This window comes from Equus caballus, chromosome 24, assembly GCF_041296265.1.
Source record: "Equus caballus isolate H_3958 breed thoroughbred chromosome 24, TB-T2T, whole genome shotgun sequence".
Classification (NCBI taxonomy): domain Eukaryota; kingdom Metazoa; phylum Chordata; class Mammalia; order Perissodactyla; family Equidae; genus Equus; species Equus caballus.
Window position 1 is genome coordinate 31108225 of NC_091707.1, and position 21560 is coordinate 31129784.

The 21560-nt window shown below is 46.8% G+C and overlaps 1 protein-coding gene across 39 annotated transcripts in view; it reads left to right on the top strand.

Annotated features, from left to right (window-relative positions):
- RGS6 (regulator of G protein signaling 6) overlaps positions 1–21560 on the top strand; it is a 528942-nt gene that overhangs the window by 336068 nt on the left and 171314 nt on the right. For all 39 annotated transcript variants that reach the window (XR_011432194.1, XM_070250000.1, XM_070250022.1 and 36 more), the window contains one exon: positions 20176–20275. Coding sequence is in view for 38 of the 39 variants with exons in the window: in XM_070250000.1 (XP_070106101.1) it covers positions 20176–20275 (100 nt within the window). In the remaining variant the exon portion in view is untranslated. The remainder of the gene's footprint in view (positions 1–20175; positions 20276–21560) is intronic.

Consider the following 21560-nt stretch of genomic DNA (forward strand, 5'->3'; position numbering starts at 1 on the left):
GCATCATGCCAGCGGCCACAGCTTTGTCTGCTCAGAGGGTGTTCTTAGGAAACCCAGGGGCAACCCCCAGCAGATTCTCTCTTAAGTAGCCTTCAACTGGCATTAGATACCCAGAAGGTCCTCTCTGAATTCTTTTATAAGGAAGGCAAGTATGAACTGATTAGCAAAACAAAATTTTATTCATTTTAGGAAAAGAGGAGGGTCCTGGAATTACAGGGCCCAGGATAGGTTTGTTTAAATGTCACTGGCAGGTGGGCAACCCCCAGAGCACATAAGCACTATTGGGAAAGAACAGGCCAAGTGGGGCATCTAAGTGAGGGATCTTGGGGACAAGAGTGGGGACCACCATGAGGGCACTGTGCACCGTAGCACAAAGAAGGAGGCATTGCCAAACTGAAGAGGAAGGGGCATGCAGGACTGTCCCCTAAATGGGGTCTTAAGAACTGCTCTGGGAGGATGTCACTGGGCAGCCTTTCTTCTCACCACTTCAGACTATACAGCCTACTGCCCTTCTCTATACAAGGAATCCTGAGGTCAGAGGCCACTGCGTCCAACTTCCGAGTGGAGGAAAGACTCCTGCGTGATGAATTATAAACCCTTTGACAGTATCACGTACGTCTTTGTCTTCTCCGCGGCACCAGACACAGCAGGTGTGCAGTAAATGTTAGGGAAGGACTGACATTGTAGGGGCAAAGTTTTCTCCAGCATCAGAAGCCTTGCTGGGATCTCCCATTGGGATCCCAACCCCAGATGATGGTTTTAAACCTTCCAGTCCACTTCTCCCGCAGTTATCAGACTTCGTCCATGACAACGAATGCATTAAATGCATGTATTAAATGCCCACCATGTGCATGTAGCACACAGCCGGCGGGTGTTAGGGTGGCACGACACCAAAGAGCAGAGTTTCCAAGCCCTTCTCATCTTTCCTTGGCATGTCAGTAATTTGGGCGTACCTCGCTGCTCCCTCGCTGTAAGGGGTGGATGTAAATATGGGAGAGGTGTTTGAGAACCTGTGTGAGTCCCCTAAGCCAGCAGCATCAGAGGGCTCACGAACCGGGGAAAATGGGGCACCCGGCAAGGATGAACACCCTCTTAGCATATTTTTCCTGCCCTTGTGCCAGGGAGGTTGTTGGCAGGTTGAAAAATCAAGGCTTTTGCCACGTTTCCCTCCAAGTTTGATTCATCCACAAGGGCATTAACTTTTCACATACCTCAGCTAAGTGGAATTTTGAAATCTGTGTTAGTGACGGGATGTTTAGTTTCAGATCCACAGGGCCCACATCTAAACTTAATACTGCGTGCTTGTCAGAACGAATGCCAAGCCCCATCACAGCAGCCCTGCGTGGGACCTAGAGACTCCTGGGCGGGGGCGGTGACTGAGCTTCCCTCTCAACTTTCAGCTAAACACCTGCAAGGATTTTTGTTTTCTGAGATGACATTTTAAAAGTTTTTGGTGTGTCCCATCTTCCCAGACAACATGTGAGTTTCGGTCAGTCTGTACTCTGCAAAGCCCAGTGGTATGCAGGGTGCCTTGGAGCGGGGGCCCCCAATTAATCAATTTATCACAGACGATGCAGACAGGGCTGCTGGCCCAGGCTGGCAAGGGCTTTCAGCTGAGCCCAGCTGGAGAGTCAGTCTGCAGAAGGACACAATCAAGGCTTCCAACAGGCCCAAGATTCTGTTAGACACAGAGAGGAGGCCGCCTGGCTGAAAGCAAAGGTGTGGAAGACTCAAGAAGGTGTATGAGTCCACCTGTGACATTTTCCCGTAGCGCCTGCCCCGGCTGGCTGTGGTAAATCACCACCAGGCTTAAAACTGACCTGGCGTTTAAGAAGATTGAGCTGTCTGAAACGGAGTTTGAGCACTTTCCTTGCTGAGGATAGCAGTTTGTCAGAGAAGTGACCAGGCTCCCAGATTTCATTTGCAATCTGGGAACAAACAGCAGGCCAACAGACTGTATATTCTTGAGGGGTTTGTTTCTGTCGTCCGCTTTGCAGGATAGGACTGCCCAGCTAAGCTGTGATGGTAGAGGGTGGAGCTGGGTGAAACAGTTGTTGGAGACGATTGTCTAGGGAGAACAGCCTACAGAGCTGCATGTCCACCTGGTGTCCGTCTGACCTGCAGCTTCAAGGTTCCTTCCAGATCAAGTCTCCACGGTGGAGGGGTTATTCCCCTTTTCTTTTGTTCTCATGCCAACTCTACTTTCCACTCACTTTCTCTCTCCATCTCTTTCCCTGCTTCCGGGCACTTTCTTTGGAGCATAGCGCACGTGGTGCCTCCCACCACCCTGGAGAACCTCTCCTTGAGGCTACTCAGCCTGCGCAGAGGAGAGAAAGGGGAAGTGTGCCCAATTTATTATTGCAACAAACACCTGATTTTGTCTTCTCCATGGGCTTGCCAGATGAATGCTTCTTTTATACTTCGAGTTTGCAATATTTTGTTCCTTAGGGGAAAAAAAGCTGTTTACAGATGTGAAATTATTCCGATTATCTAATCTCTGTTGCATTCCTCAGCAATGCAAAGAGTTAAATGATGCATGAAATCACCTGTCAGCCTACATTAGACAAGGCTGTGTTTACATACCCAGAGGCGGCCTGTGAATTATTTAACCAAAGGGACTCTTGGCTCGGCGTCCGGCCAGACACAGTTCAGCCCGAGTTACTTCGGAGGTGCCGTTTGCGGCCCCCAAGCTTCCGCTTGGCTGAGGAAACCGTCTGACAGACACTGGGGCCTGTCGCCAGCACCGGGTCTCCTTGAGAATAACTTGAACTAAGCTCCCACGGGCTCCAGATGGCTCACAAACTACAGCGGAGTTTTGCAGAGTCCTGAAACCTTTGCCAAAAAAGAGCTGGCGATGTTTCAATGCAAGCAGTAGGTTTGCCCTCACGCTGCGAGCTCAAGGGTTACTGTTGGGGTTTTAGAGAGTCCGTTTAATTACAGCCCTGGGTTCCCACTGTATTTGGAACCAAGACAGAGAAAGAGAGACTCCAGAGTGGAGGCAGGTAAAGATCAAAATATCACCTTGATTACCGGTTGACCTACCAGAGAACGTGGGGGACGGTGATGCTGGATGTCCTGTGAACTCCAGGATGGAGGCACACTTCCTCACCTGGTGCTAGAAATGTAGCCTTCTCCCCAGGGGGCAGGACCCTGGCTCCTTTCACCTGGGGCAGGGAACAGCCGTGAGCCATCCTTTCTGCCAGCACCAGGCTCCTGAGAAGCAGCCGCCAGAAGGCAATTCCGTGGCCCCTCCTCACCTTTCAGGTGAGTGTCTCCCGTCTCCTGTCGAGGAGAGTGTAGAGGCTGTGGCAAGAGAGAGAGGCATCTGGGGGGGACCTTCCACAGGGAAAACTGCGTTCCGTGTACGTCCTGAGACGTGTGAGCTGTGGATTTGGAGGAGCAAGTCATAGAGATTACAAGAGCTAGAGAGGCTTTTAGAAGCCATTGAAACCCTTTCATTTGCAGAAGGAAACTGAGGCACAATCTCGCCCTTGGTTATACAGCTTATTAAGGGTAAGACTGAGTGCTGTGTGGCACTTTATACTTTAACCCCTCCCCTTCCCCTTGGAGTGAAGAACGATGGTGGACGGCACAGCAAGGGGCTTTTCACCATCGTGGCCCTACTGCCTCTTAATCCATGGGGGTTCCACCCTACTGTGGGTCTCAGGCCCCAATCCCACCCCCACCTCATCTAGCCCCCTTAGCAATGGGATATGTTTAAAGGATGCACAGTAATCTGACTGCTATTCATAACAAATTATAATTTAGAAAAAAATGTCAATATCATGAAATTGAGTCAAATAAAGATCTTTGTTGATGCTTTGTCCCTGAGCTTTTTCAATTCTGAACAGACAGTTGGGAGTGCAATCAGCTCCTGCCTGAGCCACCACGGGGCAGGACAGCCAGCTTGGGGAGAGACAAGGGAGGGAGGGGACCTAACTGGTTATCACTGGGAGAATGCTGTTGCCTCCCCGTTGGATAGGGATCATTGTCACACCTGCTTCTGCAAATGCTCAGAACCCTAGGCAGCCCTTCGGCTTCTCTCTGTCCTCTGGACGAAGTCCCCGCTGCTGTAATTACCTCATCGGCAATTTCCACTGTCAGTATCACGTTTCTCCCAGCCACTCACTGTGTTGCTAGATTTGTGGAATGTCTTTCCTTTAGCTGATGTTTGGGGCTCACACTCTGAAATGCTTTGGTCTCGGCCCCCGGGGAGCATCCATGCAGTGTGCTGGAGACAGCAGGAAAGGCCTCACGGCCTTGGGGAGGCTAGCACCTTTGCATCATATTCTCCAAGATCTCACATTCGCTCCCTGCCAGAGGAGCGATGGAAATCTGAGTTTTATTTCCAGCACTGCAAGGTAACAAGTTCATGTCCGCACGCCAGATTTTTATTCCCATCAAATCTCTGCATCTCAGAATGACCTACGTGTAGGCAAAGGCTTTTTATCTGTCAGAAGTTATTATCAAATGGAAGTTTTCTCTCTCTCTCCGCTGCACATACATTGTCCCAAATGCAGGCTGTGCACTTTTCTCTCCATCTCTCCAATCCCCTCCCCTAAACCCTCCAGGGCTCCCAACGCCTCAGGCTGTCGTCTGAATGTCCAAGGAGAATGTCTGAAGCCAGCATGTAATTGGTGTCCAAAAGGAGGCCCCTTGGGGACAAAAAGAGCATTTTTGAGGGAGCTCACTCATATTTTTAACGGTGCTTCCCCAGAAGGCTCAGTGCTGGAAAGCCACCACCCACCCCCCTGAGGCTTGTGCTGAACCCCACTTCTCTCCAGGGGCAGTTGGTCCCAGGAGCTGAGCCAAGAACGGCCCCTCACAGCTCTGGAAAGAGCCTCCATGTCTGTCACAGTTGAACCCTACACTAACCTGGGGAGCAGGCAGGGCAGGCGGCTCAGAGGTGAAGGCCACCCCTCCCCCATGGAATCATCACTCACCTTGAAGGCAGGAGGGAGGACTGCTGGTCTGGACTGGCCTGGAAACACCCAGAAACCCAAATAGCACCCTCTGAGGCAGTTGGATTTCAGGGAAATGAGGGATGTCTGTTTTCAACACTTTCTGCAAAAATGTGTTCCACGATGGAGCTCATCCGATTCCTTCATGAGGAGACTGAGCTCCTCAGAGGGGAGGCGGTTTCCTTGTGACGAAACAAGGGTAAGGACCACAAGTGGAAAAGCTGCTCCGAGGGTTTTGTGAGATGAGACCTTCACCCCACCCCTTCACCTCTCCCCTCCTCCTGGACACGCCCTCTCCCCAGAAGGGCCTGGCAATCTCAGGCTGCCCCAGCCCTAGAGGGGCCGGTCTATCCCACCACCACCCACACCCCTTCCACCCGCAGCCCCTCACCTGGGCCTGCTCACTTGGGGTTCAAGCCTCTGACTTTACCCCTCCTCCGACCGCCCACCTCCCACTGTCCCCAGTCCTTCAGGCTTCCCTGTTCTCTGGGTTTCCTCATGAGACCTCATCCAATGGACTAATTCATCCTAGGGAGAACTCAAGTAATAGGTTAACAATTTTCCCTTCCAAGCTTCATTGCTTTTGTTTTTTTTGGTGAGGAAGATCTGCCCTGAGCTAACACCTGTACCGATCTTCCTCTGTTTTGTATGTGGGTCACCTGCACAGCATGGCCTGATGACTGGTGTGTAGGTCTGCTCCCAGGTTCTAAACCTGCGAACCCAGGCTGCTGGAGCGGAGTGCATGGAACTTTAACCACTTGGCCTCAGGGCCAGCCCCCAAGCTTAGTTGTATTTTAAGGAGCAAAAGTTGCTTCTAGGGACCAGGGCCTTGACTCAAGAAGTGCTTCTTGAGCTTGGCAGTGGCCAATCCAGGATCTCTATAGAGAAAGGGCCCAGGGCGCAGTCCTTGCTTGGAATCTGCATTTTCAGAGCAAGCACATTCTTTTAACTGTTTTATTTATGTTGATAGATATTTGGGAAGAGGGGCTAATCCCTGCCCTGCCAGCCCCCACCCCTGCCATTGAATGCTTTCACAGGATTTGGTCCCTTACTGTTATGCTTGCTATAGTTTGTATGTGTCCTCTTAGATCTGGTGCCAGTAGGGAACTTAGTCCTCCTTAGTGTGGCCTCATCGGTGCAGATGAGGGCCCTTTCACCTCCCTCATTCAGGTCGCTATGCTTCTGTTAACATATCCTAAGATCAAATCAACCTTTTTTTTTCCTGCCATGTCATATTGTAAATTATCAGTTGACTCAAATGCAAAATATCTTGTATTTGGGCTGCTAAATCACTTATCTCTCAAATTGTTCATGTGGTGTTCTCTCTATGTAGCTATGTCCTAAGTGTAGGAGTTTCCGTTTATTCTTTATTACAGATAGTTTAGAACCAACAGAAGACCAACTCTAATCATGATACTCCTCACTCCTGATTCTGGAAGTGTCTTTCTGCCTTTCCCGGTTTTGAATCCAGGCTATGAATCTGGTGTTCGTTCCCAGCCCTAATGTTAGACACAGTCTTGGCTTTTAGAAAATCAGAGCTCTGAAGTAGCATGCTGGGTGGCTTCCTGGGAATCAGACAATACACTAGACGTCAAATTAGTCGGTTTGGCACTGGAACACTGTTGAATCTGGAAGTACTTAGTCATCATCTCCTGAGAGAGAATGTGTGTGTGTACATGTATGCCTGTGTGTGTATGTGTGTATAATGTACGTGCGTGTGTGCATGCGGGCACACACATGCATGTGTGTAGGGAGAGAGACTGCGGGAGAGGAGGAGAGAAGGGAGAGGAAGGGAGCATGAGAATCATTTTCACTGTGTGTTGAACAGAAAGAGTTGGAAAAGCTTCTGTCGCCTGTCAAGTCATTCGAGGAGTGTGCTCATTTGCCAGGGCTGCCAAAACAAAGTCTTACAGGCTCAGTGGCCTAAACAACATAAATTCATTGTCTCGAAGTTCTGCTGTGGAAGCTGGGGACCACGCGTCGGCAGGGTTCCCTCTGTGGGCCGTGAGGGAGGGTCTGTCCCAGGCCTCTCTCCTGGGCTCGTAGATGGCCGTCTTCTCCTTGTGCCTCCACATCGCTTCCTTTCACATGTCTCTCTGTCCGAACATCCCTTTCTCATAAGGACACAGTCATATGGGATTAGGGCCCACCCTATTGACCTCATTTTAACATGATTACCTCTGTAAAAGACCCTCTCTCCAAATAAGGCCACACTCTGAGGCACTGGGGGTTAGGACCTCAGTGTAAGAGTTTGGGGAGGACATACTTCAGCCCATAACAAGGGGACTCCCAACGAGTTGTACTGAGAATGTCGCCAGTGGGCAGGATGTTCCTGCGAAGTGGGTAGAGCCATCGCTGTGGCGGTCACACCTGAGACGTGGCCTTTCTAATGTGATTCAGCTCTGGAAATGGTCCTGACCCCACCACCCACTTACCTATGCAACACCCCTCCCCCACTATTTTAGGCCCTGTGAAAGCCTTTCCTGTAGGCAGGGGGAAAACCTGCTCCCTTCCAATTCGTTGCGGTCCATGTTCAGATCCGGTAGTTTCTCAAATTTGCATCCCTCCTCTCCACCTCCTGGTTCCCTACAACTGCTTAACCCACAGGCAGAGGAAGGCGAAGCTCGTTTTTATTTGGACAAGAGGCCCCAGGTGCTCTGTACATCTCTTTCGCTCTCTTGTTCCTCCTGATGACTGTGTGGGGCAGACAGCAGCATCGCCGTTGAAACGTGAGAAGTTGGGTGACACGGTCAGCTTGACGAGTGGCAAGCAGCAGGGCCATGCCCTCCCCACCCCACCCGTCTCCCCCATGGTTGGGGCCAGGCACCCAGTGGGTGCTCCTTCCCCTGCCTGACCAGCCTGCAGGCTCCACCTGACACTTTCTTACCCTCCTGTTGCAGAATTGCTACAGGGAGACTGCAAAAAAAAGTGGCTACAAAAGCCACTTAATCCGTGGGACTAACAGAAGTCATTGGCAAATGACCCTGCCGCCCTCCCCAGGGGCTCTTGGGTTTATGTTCAGGTATCAGTATTTATCCCGCAGGTTTTCCGGGTGCAGCCGGCAATCCGTCACAGGCTTCCCAGAGTTTCTGGGCTCCTTCTTAGTCAGATTAGAATCAGAATTAAATCAGATAGATACATACTGTATTCAATCTCATTTTTTTGGTGATAAAAAATGAGTTTCTCTTGCAGTCCGTGATCTCAGGAGCAGGAGGCAAAGGACGTGGAAATAAAACCCACCTTTTCCTGGGCTTGCAAAGCTGTTCTGCCCCCAGGCAGGTGGACCTCCTCCTGGCAAGGGGCTACCTGTGGGCAGGAAAGTCCTGTTGCTTGTCCTGCCGTGCAGTGGGATATAAAGCAGTAAAAATAAGGCTGCTCCGGGGACCCAGGGTTGATGCAGACTTGGTTAATGTGACAGTCATTTTCTTTGTAGTTGGAAACCTATGCAAAGTGGGCCCACTAAGTGGGAGGTGACTTTAGTGACACCTGTTTGGAAAATGTGGCTCTCTATTCCCATGTGCCATCCTCTGAGGTTTCTGCAGGGAACTGAACCAAAAGAAGGACCAGTCCTCTGCATCTGAAGGAGCAGTAGCATCTTCTGTGGTTACTCATTTGCTTCAGGTAGAAGAAGAAATTAAAATCTGTTTCGAAGGAGAGGAAATGAACATTTATTGGAGCGACTGACTGTGTGCCAGGCACCAAGTGTGCTAAGAGCTTTTCCTACATACTTGTTTAAATTTTACAAATAAACTGCTATTCTTTAAAATTAATAAAAGTAGTTCATGGATATTAAAGAAATTTGGGGAACTATTATAAAGCCTAAAGAAGAGAATAGAAGTACCCCTCATTCCTTAGCTCATTCTGTTTAATCCTTTGGTGGCTGGATCAAAAGGAAGAGACGAGCCAGTTCAGAAAGACCAGGGGGACCTCGTGCTTCTTTCTGTGTGAGGCGTGAGAAGGTGCAGGGGCATTTTATGGTGCAGGAATGCAGAGAGGGAAGGGACCCAAACTCTTTGGGTGAGATGGCAGCCTCTGGGCAATCAGTTACAGAGCAGGAAGGGTACTCTGGCATCACTTAGAAGTGTGTTCTGGAAGCCATCAGACCATGGGCTGGGGTGTTCAGAGCAGCATTAATTATCAGCAGCAGGGGCATGGGACGTGAAACCCAAAATGGAATCTTTGCTTCTGTCCCTCTGGCAGCACAAGACAGGGTTGTCCTGGGCCCTGCCCCATGGGATCCAGCAGGACCCCAGTTTGCTGTGGGCAGGGCTCAGGGGCAGCCGGAGCGGAGGCAGGAATTACCTGAAGTCAGCAGTGTCACCACCCCTCCCCCTGCAGGGCTCCTGTGGGGACTGACCCGCTTCTTCCTTAGGCTCATGTAAAATCCTCCTGGGGCCTCCCCACTAAAAGGTGAGTGCTGAGGGGAGGGACCTGCCTATCCGGTTTCCCAGCACCTAGCACACAGTGAATGCTCAAGTACATTTGGAATAAGTGATGATTTACCTCCTACATCCCCTTTAGGACTGTTTTACCTGATTTTGCCTGTGTAGAATTGAAGCAGTCCCCCACACTGTGACATGTCTCAGTCTTCCTCCCCCAGGGCTGACTCTCCTGTGCTCAGTGGAGCAGTTTGGGGCGTCAAACGTGAAGAATGATATAGCCAAAGAAGAAATGCCCCTGGGAGAGGAAATGACAGGACTAGGAGCAGGGGCTGCCATCTGAGGGAACGGTGAAGAGAGTGGGCCCCTCAGGACAGAGAGGAAGGGACCAGATGGAACCATGAAACCGTGCTACACAGAGTCAGAGCCAGCGGCCTGAGGAGAGGCGGGCGGGATGGGCCTGGGGAGGGAAGGGTGGCGCCATTGCCAACGGCAGTGGGATGTTTAGCACCAAGAAGTGGTGCCACCTCGGGTCCTTCCGAGCGCCAGCTGCAGGCGGTTCCCAGCAAAGCAGACAAGGATCCTAGGGGGCAGGCCGGCTGGGAAGACACCACAGAGGGGCTGGGCATCTGTGGGCGCTGGTGGGAAGTGGTGTGGACAGAGTGAAAGAAAGGGGAAGAGTGTGGGGGTGACTGTGCCTCAGACGCAGACCTGCTTTCTCTTTTTAACTCTCGAAGGCTTCTCTAGGCTTTCGGGGTTTTCCAGTTGTGAGGGAGCTTCGTTCCATCCCTTCTTGTTCCATCTGGAAATGCTCTGCTCTCAGAAACTCTGGAAGGCTGTGACGGGCTCTCTCATTTCCCTGAATATTTTTTAAGGGCTGAATGTTGTCCCCTCTGTTCTCCATTTCCACCCAGTGCAGCCCATGTATGGAAGACCAGGGACGCTTCAGAGATGAGAACAGTCCCTTCCCCCCAGAAAGTTACATCCAGAGGGAAAGAAGCAGAACTGCGGTGACCAAGAGAGAATGAAATGAGTCCTAAGCAGAGGCATGTGGCGCTTACCATTGGAACAGAGGGAGAAATGCTTTATTCTGGTTCTTGCCTCTCATCCTTGGAATGGAAAAAGGGAATTAAAAATGTAGACGTTCATAATACGTATGTACACATGTCCTGGAAATAGCAAGGGCTGTTTCCTAGAGAGGAGCTCTCCAGCAGGGCCTGGAAGCTTGGCCAGGGTTCGGGGGGTTTGCAGCAGACCGCTGAATCGCAGCAGGGGCAAGGATGGAATGCAGGGCGTTGTTAGCAGATGAGTCCAGAAAGAAAAAGAAAGGGTTTTGGGAGCTGATACTGGACAGGTAGTTTGCCACCAAATAATAGAGGACCTTGAATTCCATAGTAGGAAACTTGACATTTATTTTGTAGCAGTAGGGAGCCACAGCAGGTTTTTGAGGAGGAGATAATTTACCAAAATTATTCCAAGCCCTGAAATTCACTCCAGTTGCCAATTCAGTTGTTCAGTTTGGAGTAGGGGAAGGTGTTGAGCAAGAGTCAGAAAGGAAGTGAGCTAAAAAGGGTGACGATTCCAGAGTCCAGGATGTCCCTGGGGTCAGAGGGAGGACAAGGTCTTATGTTGCTTGCTTCTCTCCAGGAGGAAAAATTTGTAGTAGTATTCTAGGACACTGGATGGGCCAGTTTTTCTTTAGAAACAGCAGTATTGACCTCTCGTCAGCAGTAAGGGACAGGTGATATGCATGTTAAAACCAGAATATTTCTATAGAAACTTAATATGTAGGCCTCATGTTCACATTCGGAACATTTTACCATGCTGCCTAATTATTTGGGCTGTGTTGCCTCATGGTATTCCTTGTACAATTCTCCTTGTGGGGCTGAGTTGAAGAATGTGGCAAGGTAAAATTTGAGATGGGAAATACAAAGGAGATTTGTTTTCCCTTGTGTAGAATCTGGTGTTGGAGTTAATTAATGGGCTACTGTGAGCCATTTAAGAATCTCCTGGAAATAACCTCTGAGCTGTCCATCTAACTGGTCCCAGGTAGACCAAAAATTGATGCATTCAATGTCATGGAAGCAGTTACTTCAGATTCTAGACAGACATCTTCCCTGTCATCATCCCTGGCGTCTTCCCCCAAGCAGACTGCCACGATCCCTGACTGCCCATTGGTCTGGCTGTTAGGCTGGTCAGAGGGAGCAGAGAGCAGTGGAGAATGGGGAAATCCACCCACTTCCTCCACAGGAGGAGAAAATACTAATCTGTTTTGGAAACAATACAGAATACTGACTTTCCAAACATTTACTTGTAAGTAGAGGTCACTGTATGTATTAGTTTGCTGCTGCTATAACAAATCACCGCACGTTTCATGGCTGAAGGTCAATTTACTGTCTTACAGTTCTGGAGGTCAGAAGTCTGACATAGGTCTCTCTGAGCTAAAATCAAGGTGCTGGCTGGACTACATACCTTTCTGGAGGCTCTGAGGGACCATTTGTTTCTTGCTATTTCTGGCTTCTAGAGGCCACCCACATTCCTTGGCTTGTGGCCCCTCCCTGCATCTTCAAAGCCAGCAAAGTCCCGTCTCTCTCACACTGACAACAGCTGGGAAAAGTCCTTATCTTTCAAGGACTCGTAGGATTAGACTGAGCCAGCCAGGATAACCCAGCATAATCATTCCATCTCAACGTCCTTGACCTTAATCACATCTTCAAAGTCCCTTTTGCCATGTAAGGTCACATACTCACCGGTTCCAGCAGTTAGGATGTGGACCTCTTTTGTGGGGGCCATTTTTCTGCCATCCGCACTGTGTATTAAACTTTTAAGCATATGTTGTGGCCCCATCTTCTTTCACTCAGCTAAAGCCTTGGGGGACCCGAGGCCTCCCTGGGAGCTGCCCTGGCAGCTGGTGTGGTGATGCCGGGAGCCAGCTCTGGAGCAAGACTGCCTGGGTTTCATACCGACAATGTCATTATTCAACAGTCTCATTTGGCCTTGGACAATTTACATTTCCTAAGAATCAGTGTATTTATCTGTAAAGCGGGGAATGGTTCCTAGGAAGAAGCAGATGCCACACTCAAATTAGGGTTAATTTGAGGAAATTATAATAGAGAGATTTTCAGTCCTCTGACATTGCTAGAATGTTTCATTGGCCAGTGTCTGTTTTCCTCATTTGCGTTGTAGCTGGCCTTCTGCAGTCAGAGGTTCCTTAGTCTGTGGCTTGCCTGAAGGAGTAAGGAATCTCTGCTCTGCTCATATTTCCAAACAAACAATAGATTCTTACATAAGAGAGAGGATGCCTTCTAAGGTTTGGCTATTCCAGCCAAGCTCAGGGGAGAGTCATTTCCCTTAAAGTATCATCAACAAGCCATTTGTTTACTGACCTAGAACGTCATTCTCGTCTGCATTTCTCTTCAATTAAATGGGGAAAAATGTTTTCCATAAAAGTAATTTATGAGGCAGTGCATATGGTAATATTAAAACCATAAAAATAAGCCTCCAAAAGACAAAACAAATCACACGGCCTCATTCGTCTGCCCTGGCACTGCCCCTGGGTCATGTCAGCCATGGTACATTGGAGAACGGGCTCGCTCAGCTGATGCTCGGGTGCCTGTGGAGCAGGTCCTTGAACGTTGTTGCTAAGATTCATGGAATCTTGAGATTTCTGTTTATTTAACCCATTTCCAAAGCACGATCTTAAAAATGTAAATACCAAGCTTACTTTAAATTGCAGATATCACCACCCCTAAAAGCCTGGTATATTTAGCATCCCATTCAATGCTGGAATCCAGGATAATCCAGTTCTTTAAGAATATAGCAGTCATATCATTCATTCATGCATTCATTCAATTATTCACTCAATAAATATTTATTGAGTACCTACTATTAGGATTAAATGGTGAGCGAAACAGTCTAACAGGAAATACAAGTCCAAATTAAAGTGATAACTGATATAGAGAAAAGATAGAGGGTCCTATAAAGCTTATAACAGAATAAGCACCATAGACGAGAAACCGTAGACGGATTTTAAGCAGAGGAGTTAAATGGTCAGATTTTTCCCTTGAGAGTATCACACAGGCTGTAGCGTAGAGAACAGACGAGAGAGGACTCAGGGCCCCACCATCCTTCATGGCTGCTCTTTCAGGCAGGGTCTTTGTGGCAGATGATACTATTTGATTAACCCAACCCCATTTCCATTCTCCTCTTCCCATGTTTCCACGCAATATAGAGGCTGGAAAAGCTAAACACCCTCTTCCCAGCTTCCTTTGCAGCCACATGTAGCCATGTGGCCCTGTTCTGGCCAATGAGACTGCAGCAGAGATCTGTTGGTGTCTTCTGGGAAGGAATATGCTTTTCCAGATGAAAGGAACAAGTCCAGCTGTACCAACCCTCCCCCCTTCTTCTCACCTTTCTTCTTTAACGTAGAAGTGATGTCCGGAGTTGGGGCAGCTGTCTGGCAACCTTGGGGGAAAGGCCAAGATGGTGATCCACCTAGAAAAGAGTAACTGCGGTAATGCCAGCAACTACCTACATGCGGATTGCTTGTTATGTGCAAAGATAATCCCCTGTGTTTGGAGGCTGGATTTTTTTTACTTTCTATTGAGAGCATTCTAGACTGATAGAGTAATTCAAAAGTAAGTTTAACTGAAAACAAACTAACAGGCATTTCATCATTGTCATAGCTGGCACAAGGAATCTCAAACCTCCCCTCCTGCTGTTGAAATCACAGTCTTTTGAATGGGATGGTGAAAAAGGGAGCGAGTCTTGATCGCTCCCCTTCTGAGGCCCTCTGAATGTGGTATTCCTTAGTGTTTCACCTTCTAGCTTCTTTGGAACCTGTACTTTCTCTGCTGTCGCCAACACATCCTTAACTGTAAACCTCGATCCCTGAATCTTTCTGAAATGTATTATCATTGTGATGGGGAACAGATTCTGTCTTTTACCTACTTTTGTCACCATAGAAACTGAAACAGTGCCTGGCACTTGGCAGGTACCTAATAAATGTCCACTAAACCAGTAAGTGAAGCTGAGTACATTTAGAAGTTGAGAACAGCAGTGTGCTGTGTCTTTGGAAATAAAAATGAGAAATGGCCTGATCTGATGGAACCCATATGGGGCAGAGCATGCTCAGTGAAGCACACACATTTTGGATTAAGAAGTATGATTATCATTTGCCAGCTCTGAGTCTGCCTCCGGGCTGATAAGATGTGTCCCAAACGTCATTTTCACTCATTCACAGACACCGAAACAGAAGGGGTTTTTAATGAAATGCAGGAGCTGAAGTGACCGTCATCAGTAGCTAGCAATGGGCAGCTGATTGCCAGGTCAAGAGGGAAGGCTTCGGTAAGACCTTCGTGCCGAGGCAAACGCTGCCTTCTTTGCCGAAGTTGTGGTGTTTTTGTTTTTTTTTTTTTTAATAATAACAGCATAGTTTGCCTATTCTTCAAGTTTTTAATCTTCTACTGAGGAAAAATTGGAGGAGCTAAATAAATTAGTTTACTGGATAATTAGTTTACACAAACAAAACTAATATTGGCCCTTTGTCATTTCTGTTAGGAGAGCATCCATACGAGCCGAGATGAGCAGGCTGGAGCTGGTCAAGAAAGGACCGTGTCAGGGCCTCTTTAGATCATGTCTCTGTCGGGCTTCTATGCTGTTTGTCCAGAATGGTTTCTAAAAACGTCAGAACTCCCTGGTCCTGCCCAGCACCTCTTAGCACAGGGAAGCGTTCTGCCTGGATCTATCTGGCAGATGGGCACCATGGAGAATGGAAACCCAGAGGCCTGATTGCCTGTGCTGTCCTTTCCTCACAGGCACAGCTTTGCCTTTGTCAAGTCAGAGAAGTCTCGCGTTTCAGAACTAGTTTAGCAACGGGTCCTAGGACTGCAGACATGAGGGAAGGGAAGTCCAGAGAGGTTAGGTAACCCGTCCAAGGTGAACACAGCAAGTAGTGAAGCTGAGGCCAATTTCTCTTGGGCCTCAGACCAGCTTTCTTCCTCCTGTCCTGCTGCGGCTTCAGTTCATAAAGAGAGGATTGCTTCTCCCCACTCCTCTTTTACGCCCATGGCTATTTCAGTGAATTATATCTACTGTCTCATAATATTGCTCATTTCAAAGAAAATCCACCCTATGGTGGGATGGTTTCCATTTTTCCTGCTGTTTGGAAGAATGTTTTACCTGCATGTCAGTGCTGAGCTTGGAGCTCCTTGGAGAAGGGCATCCTGATTGTTGTGACCCATCCAGGCAGAACCGTTCGAACTGGCCAAGTGGTTTCTCTGCATCGCTTAGCTGTCAGATAAGGCCACCTGCTTATTGATCGGCACAGTGAAACTCAAGTCCAACCTGCTCCCTAATGACATAGAACTTCCTATTAAAGGATGTCAGGGAATTGATGTTGCTCTTCTTCAGGAACAAAAGGTGCCAGAAGTTAGATGGAACTGAACTGTCAAGATAATATAAGTATATACCTTCCCCTCCCCCCGTTCCCAGCCCAGGAGCTGTGATCTACCGGTAGAAGATTAATCCAGCCAAGCCTTTGGGGCCAAGAGAGAGAATGCTGAGCAGCAAGACACCAGCAGTCCTTGGGCCAAAGTAAATCCCGAGATGGTTGATAATCTGATTATCTGGATCAATTTCTCTTTTTCCTCTTCTACTCCCTTAGGATGGAGCGAAACTTTCCCTTCAATGCAAAGAGTATTAAGTGCCTGGTACCTGAAAGGCATGTTGGCAGGCCCTGGGTGAGGATAAAAAGATGCATCTTACATTTGGTAGACAGAGCTTGGGCATTGAAGTCAGGAAGACTTGGGTAAGAATCCTGGCTTTGCCACTTACTAGCTGTGTGTCCTTGGATAAATCACTTAACCTTTCTGAGCCTCAACTTCAACATCTTTATTAAATAACTTTTAAGACTGAGAAATAAATTAGATAACAGTTTATTTAAAATACCTGGGACAATATTGATCATAATGTAGATATTCTGAAAATATTTGTCATTATAATTTATATATGCTCCTGGGAGCCCAGTTTTGATTTTTTGGTAGGTCTGTACTCTTAGCATTTCTCCATAAACCATGACAAAAAATTTCAAAGACAGTATTATTGGCTGATGTTGCAGTGGACCTTGCTTCAGAATCAAACTCAGCTATCGCAAATTTGCCTGACACAAGTGTGGAATGGACTATGGAGCAGAATAAACCCGAAGACTTTTTAAGTAGATGGTGGATGGGGTAGATGGAATTTCTGCATTCTTAAAAAGGATTGGATTCTAGGTTACCCCACCTCTACGATTCACTGATTCTTATTACCAAGTATTTGTTGTAGATTCAGCAATTTCTGATAAATTCGTTTTTTTCAGAACCCTGTTGTATCAGTCAGCCATAGCCACAATTTTGCTGCAAGGCAAACAACCCCAAACCCGGTGGCATACAACAATAAGCATTTATTTCTCACTCGTGAGTCTGCGGGTCAGCTGAGGTTTGACTGATCCAGCTATGGGTTGGGTTCTTTCTGCTCCATATGTCTCTCACCCTCCTTGGAATAACAACTATTCCAACTATAGGGATAACCTCCTAAGAGAAGAGGGTAAGCATAACCATGCAAGCACCTTGAAAGCCTCTGCTCACATCACGCGGCTAACATTCCATTAGCTTGGAAAGTCACATGGCCAAGCCCAAAAGTCAAGGGGCAGACTCTCTGCCCATCATCAGGCCAGGGCAAGAATTTGGGGGTATATTAATACCAAGGGGGAGTCACGCAGTAGAGCCCAATGAAACATTCTTCCACATCTCTGATGTTGTAGACTATTGCTGGAACATAATCCCCATTCTGGCCAGTTAAGGGAGTTGTCCTTTTGATCTCTCTGTGACCTCTGATGAGTGATATACCTCTTGGTACATGGTGGGCAACGTGAGAAAATAGGTCTTCCTCTTCAGTAAATGAGGCCTTTTAAGATTCAGTAGTGTGGTGAAGCAACTAAGCGGAGCGGAGGAGAAAAGAATCATGGAGACTTCCTCTGCACAGCCAGTCTTTAAATCCAGCCCACATGAGCAGAGACTGGAAATGATTACCTTCTAATGACAAGTCAGGGGTCTAACTAAATTGAAATATTGGCTTCCCTCCAATTCCCATTGATTTTCAGGCCATTCCATAGAAAGCAGCAATGTAACTGATAGTTCTGGTTTCAGATAGCACACTAGATCAAAAGCATAGATTACTTTGAAAATATCACCACTTATCTAGGAATAGCTCTCCTCGGCTATTCGCAAGTAATACTCAAACTACTATGAATCATTGGGTTGAGTTTAGAGGACAGAAGCGGGGGCACTAGCTGAGATTATTAATGTGAATATGGATGAAAATCCTTATCTTGTCATTTAACAGAATGCAGGTCTTCAGAGAACGACCCTTTTTCCTAGCATGATGTGTTCATCTACTGCCCAAGGGGCACAGTCAAGCACTGTCTAACAACATTTCAGTCAATGATGGACGGCATGGACAACAGTGGTCCCATAAGGTTACTACCATATAGCCTAGGTGTTTTGTGAGCTATCTCATCTAGGTTTATGTAAGTACACTCTGTGATGTTTGCACAATGACAAAATTGCCTAATGATGCGTTTCTCAGAAAGTATCGCCATCATTAAGCAAGACGTAACTGTACTTCTCAGGAAAACCCGGAACCATCCATGGGGGAGAACGATCTCCCTGCTTGGCTGGTTTTCTGGGCATCTTATTGGGTGGCAGAGCAGCCCAAGGGGTAGAAGCCTGAGATCTGGGGTCTGCAGCTGGGTTCAAACTCAGATCCACAACTGGGTAGCTGTGTGACCCTGGGAAGGTTGTTTAACAACCATGCTGGTCATTGCTGCTGCTCACAGATGGTCAGTTCCCCTCTCCTTCTAGCACCCAGAAGACTGGACCCCTGACTCCTTTGTGGTTGTGTGGTGCCATGTGACTAGTTCTGGCCGGAGAATTGGGAGCAAATGTATTATATATAACCTCTGGGCTGTAACATTTAATAGCCAGTGCGAGTCTCCAGAATTCTCTCTTGCCCCTCTAGGACGATGACCAGCAACATTCAAGATGGTGGCTGTTCCATCAGCCTGGGTCCCCAAGGAACTACAATGAGCAGAGTGCCCCTGGTGACCTGCAGTAGACTTGTAGCATGAGAGAGAAAACTTGGTTGTATTAAGCCATTGTGATTTTAAGGGTTATTTGTTACCACAACTTAAACTAGTCTACCCTGATTGATACAGCTCACTAAATCTTAGTTTCTTTATCTGAAAGTGTGGATAATAGTGTAATCTAGCTTAGGAAGTAATCACGGGGATTAAATGGCATAATGTGTGTATAATATTTAGAGTAGTACTTAGCACATAATAAATTTTTTTTTAAGATTTTATTTATTTTTTTTCCTTTTTCTCCCCAAAGCCCCGTGATACATAGTTGTATATTCTTTGTTGTGGGTCCTTCTAGTTGTGGCATGTGGGACGCTGCCTCAGCGTGGTTTGATGAGCAGTGCCATGTCCGCGCCCAGGATTCGAACCAACGAAACACTGGGCCGCCTGCAACAGAGTGTGCGAACTTAACCACTCAGCCACGGGGCCAGCGCCACATAATAAATTTTTAATACATTTTGGCTGTTGTATATTATTATTACTAAATTATGCCATATGCTAACTGTGTCTTATAAGTTACCGATTTCTTTCAAACAAGTTGTTAGTCATGTGACTTTGAGAAACTCACTCACCCTCAAATTGCAATCCTAGTACGTTAGACTAAACAAGCTACAGCTTTAAATTTCTAGACTTAAAATTATGTGAATCTTTTATGGAAGCACTCAGAGAATCCATCCTAGTGTTTGAAAGACATTTTATTGGTTAGGGGAACAAACTGTGTAGTAAAATTACACAATATTTTCTCCCCTCTTCTAGTTGCCCTCCCTCCACTCAAAACAAAACAAAAAGATCTATGTCCTTGTTACAGATCGTTCTGTATCCTATTCTGAAGATTTCTGTCCTGGAAATTACATTCTGTCCTGGCTTGTAAATTTTTAGCTACAAATTGGTTTTATGGTTTAGGCGCCTACATCCCTGGTAGTCCATCTCCCCTCTCTGCTCTGTGTTCGATATATGTACACAGTAGCTTGTTTCATTAGTAAGATTTCACCTGACTCCAGGCCACAGCCCACCATGGCCTTCTTCTGATACTGTGCTCTTCTTTAGCTGCTCCACCTTGGTCCTGGCTCCAGGTGACCACTCTCACACCACCACTCACAACCACTGAGACCTGTCCTCCAACTTCTCCAGATCAGAGCTTTCCATGTCTTGATTTATAGTCTTTATTTTTTCTCCTATGCTACTCTGGCTGGATCCTTATCTTTCCCAAACACAACCCTGCCTATACATCCTAACAGCTGTTGGTTAATATATTAAGTTAAACTATAGGAAATTGCCATTTTTTAAGGCTGGATATGGCAATTTCATATGCTTATATAAACCCGATTTGGGAAGGAGGGGGAATTTCATTATACATATATTGAATTACACGTTGGACCCTATCAAGTATTCTAATGTATTTCTCCCTCCTTACCTTGTTGAACTGGGTATCGTCCTTACAGACCATAATTTATGCCCTTGTATTTAATCCCCGGCCGCTCCACCCCCAGCACTTGGTCCATAGCAGATCCTGCTATACATTTATTGACTGACCAGGTGGAGGTTTTTCCTGATAGCTATTGTTGGCATCCATGTTCCCACATTTTGGCTGTTCATAAGGATGTCATTTACAATCACTTTGTGGGAGACAGTAATACTTCTTTTCTTCAACCTCTTTCAGATTGAAGACATCATTACAAAGATGCAAGATGACAAGACAGGCGGTGTGCCCATCAGAACAGTCAAGAGCTTTCTCTCCAAAATCCCCAGTGTTGTCACAGGTAAACGTTCTCCTTACAAGGTGTTAGTGGCTACAGAAAGAGGCTCCTGAAGAGCATGTAGCCTCAATTGTGACCTGGGGGGTGTCTGAGAATTTGTGAATAGTAAAGCTGATATGTTCAATGTACTTCTTAAATAAGGTCGAGTTCTGGTCCTGGTTTCTAGGAAGGAGCTACTCTCTGCCGATTGTTAAAAATACTGTTACTGTTACCAGCCCTTCTGTGTGTGGGGTGAGGCTTCTGGGAAGAAGCTAGCTCATTAATAAACTGGCTAGCCCATCAGCAATTTGGCCTATGGGGTGTACATAAGCATAGAAATATTAAAGAAATTATTTTAGTTTTAAACAAGCCTTAAGAAAATCTTATGTTCGCATTCTACAAAATGTTAAGATTTTTAGCTCACTGTACTTGAACTCCTGAAAGAAGTGCTTTTAAAATATTTTTCTACGTTACTTTGGGGATTTTTGTGTGTGTTGTGTGCTCAGACGTTTCTTTAAAAGTTGTTCATTGTGAAATGTATCAAACACATGGATATTGTTTCAAGAATAATAATAAAACAGGTCACATGTACCCATCATGATGCTTCATAACTAAGACATCATCAGTATCTTAGAGCTCCTGGTGGACCTACTGTGAGTGGCATCTACCTCCCCTTCCACTTGCAGTAACCACTGCCTACTTTATACTAATCAATCTGTTGCTCTCTTCATGGTCTTACCACACAGGCATGTATCCCTTACTATCCAAACAAATCACCAAATAAATTAAGATAGAACTTTAGATGATTCATTATCAAAATCTGGCTGTTTGCTTTCTAAAATTTTGGGAATCAAAAGGTCTCAGTTTCTACCGCACACCTAGAGAGTGGCTAAAATAAAAAATACTGACAATACCAAGTCCTGCTGAGACTATGGAGCAACTGAGCTCTCAGACGTTATTGGTGGGGAGGTAAACTGATGTAGCGACTCTGGAAGTTTCTTATAAAGTTAAATATGACCCAGCAATCTCACTCCTAGGCATTTATCCAAGAGAAATGAAAACTCGAGTTTAGACCAAAACTCGTAAGTATTTATAGCAACTTTATTCATCATCTCCAAAGACTGGAAACAATCCTAATGTCCTTCAGTGGGTGAGTGAATAAACAAACTGTGGTGCATCCATATTCAGCAATCAAAAGGAGTGAACCATTGATAAATGCACCAACTTGGATGAATCTCAAAGTCATTTTTCTGAATGAAAGAAGCCGGTCTCAAAAGGTTACATCTATATGATTCCACTTCTGTGACGT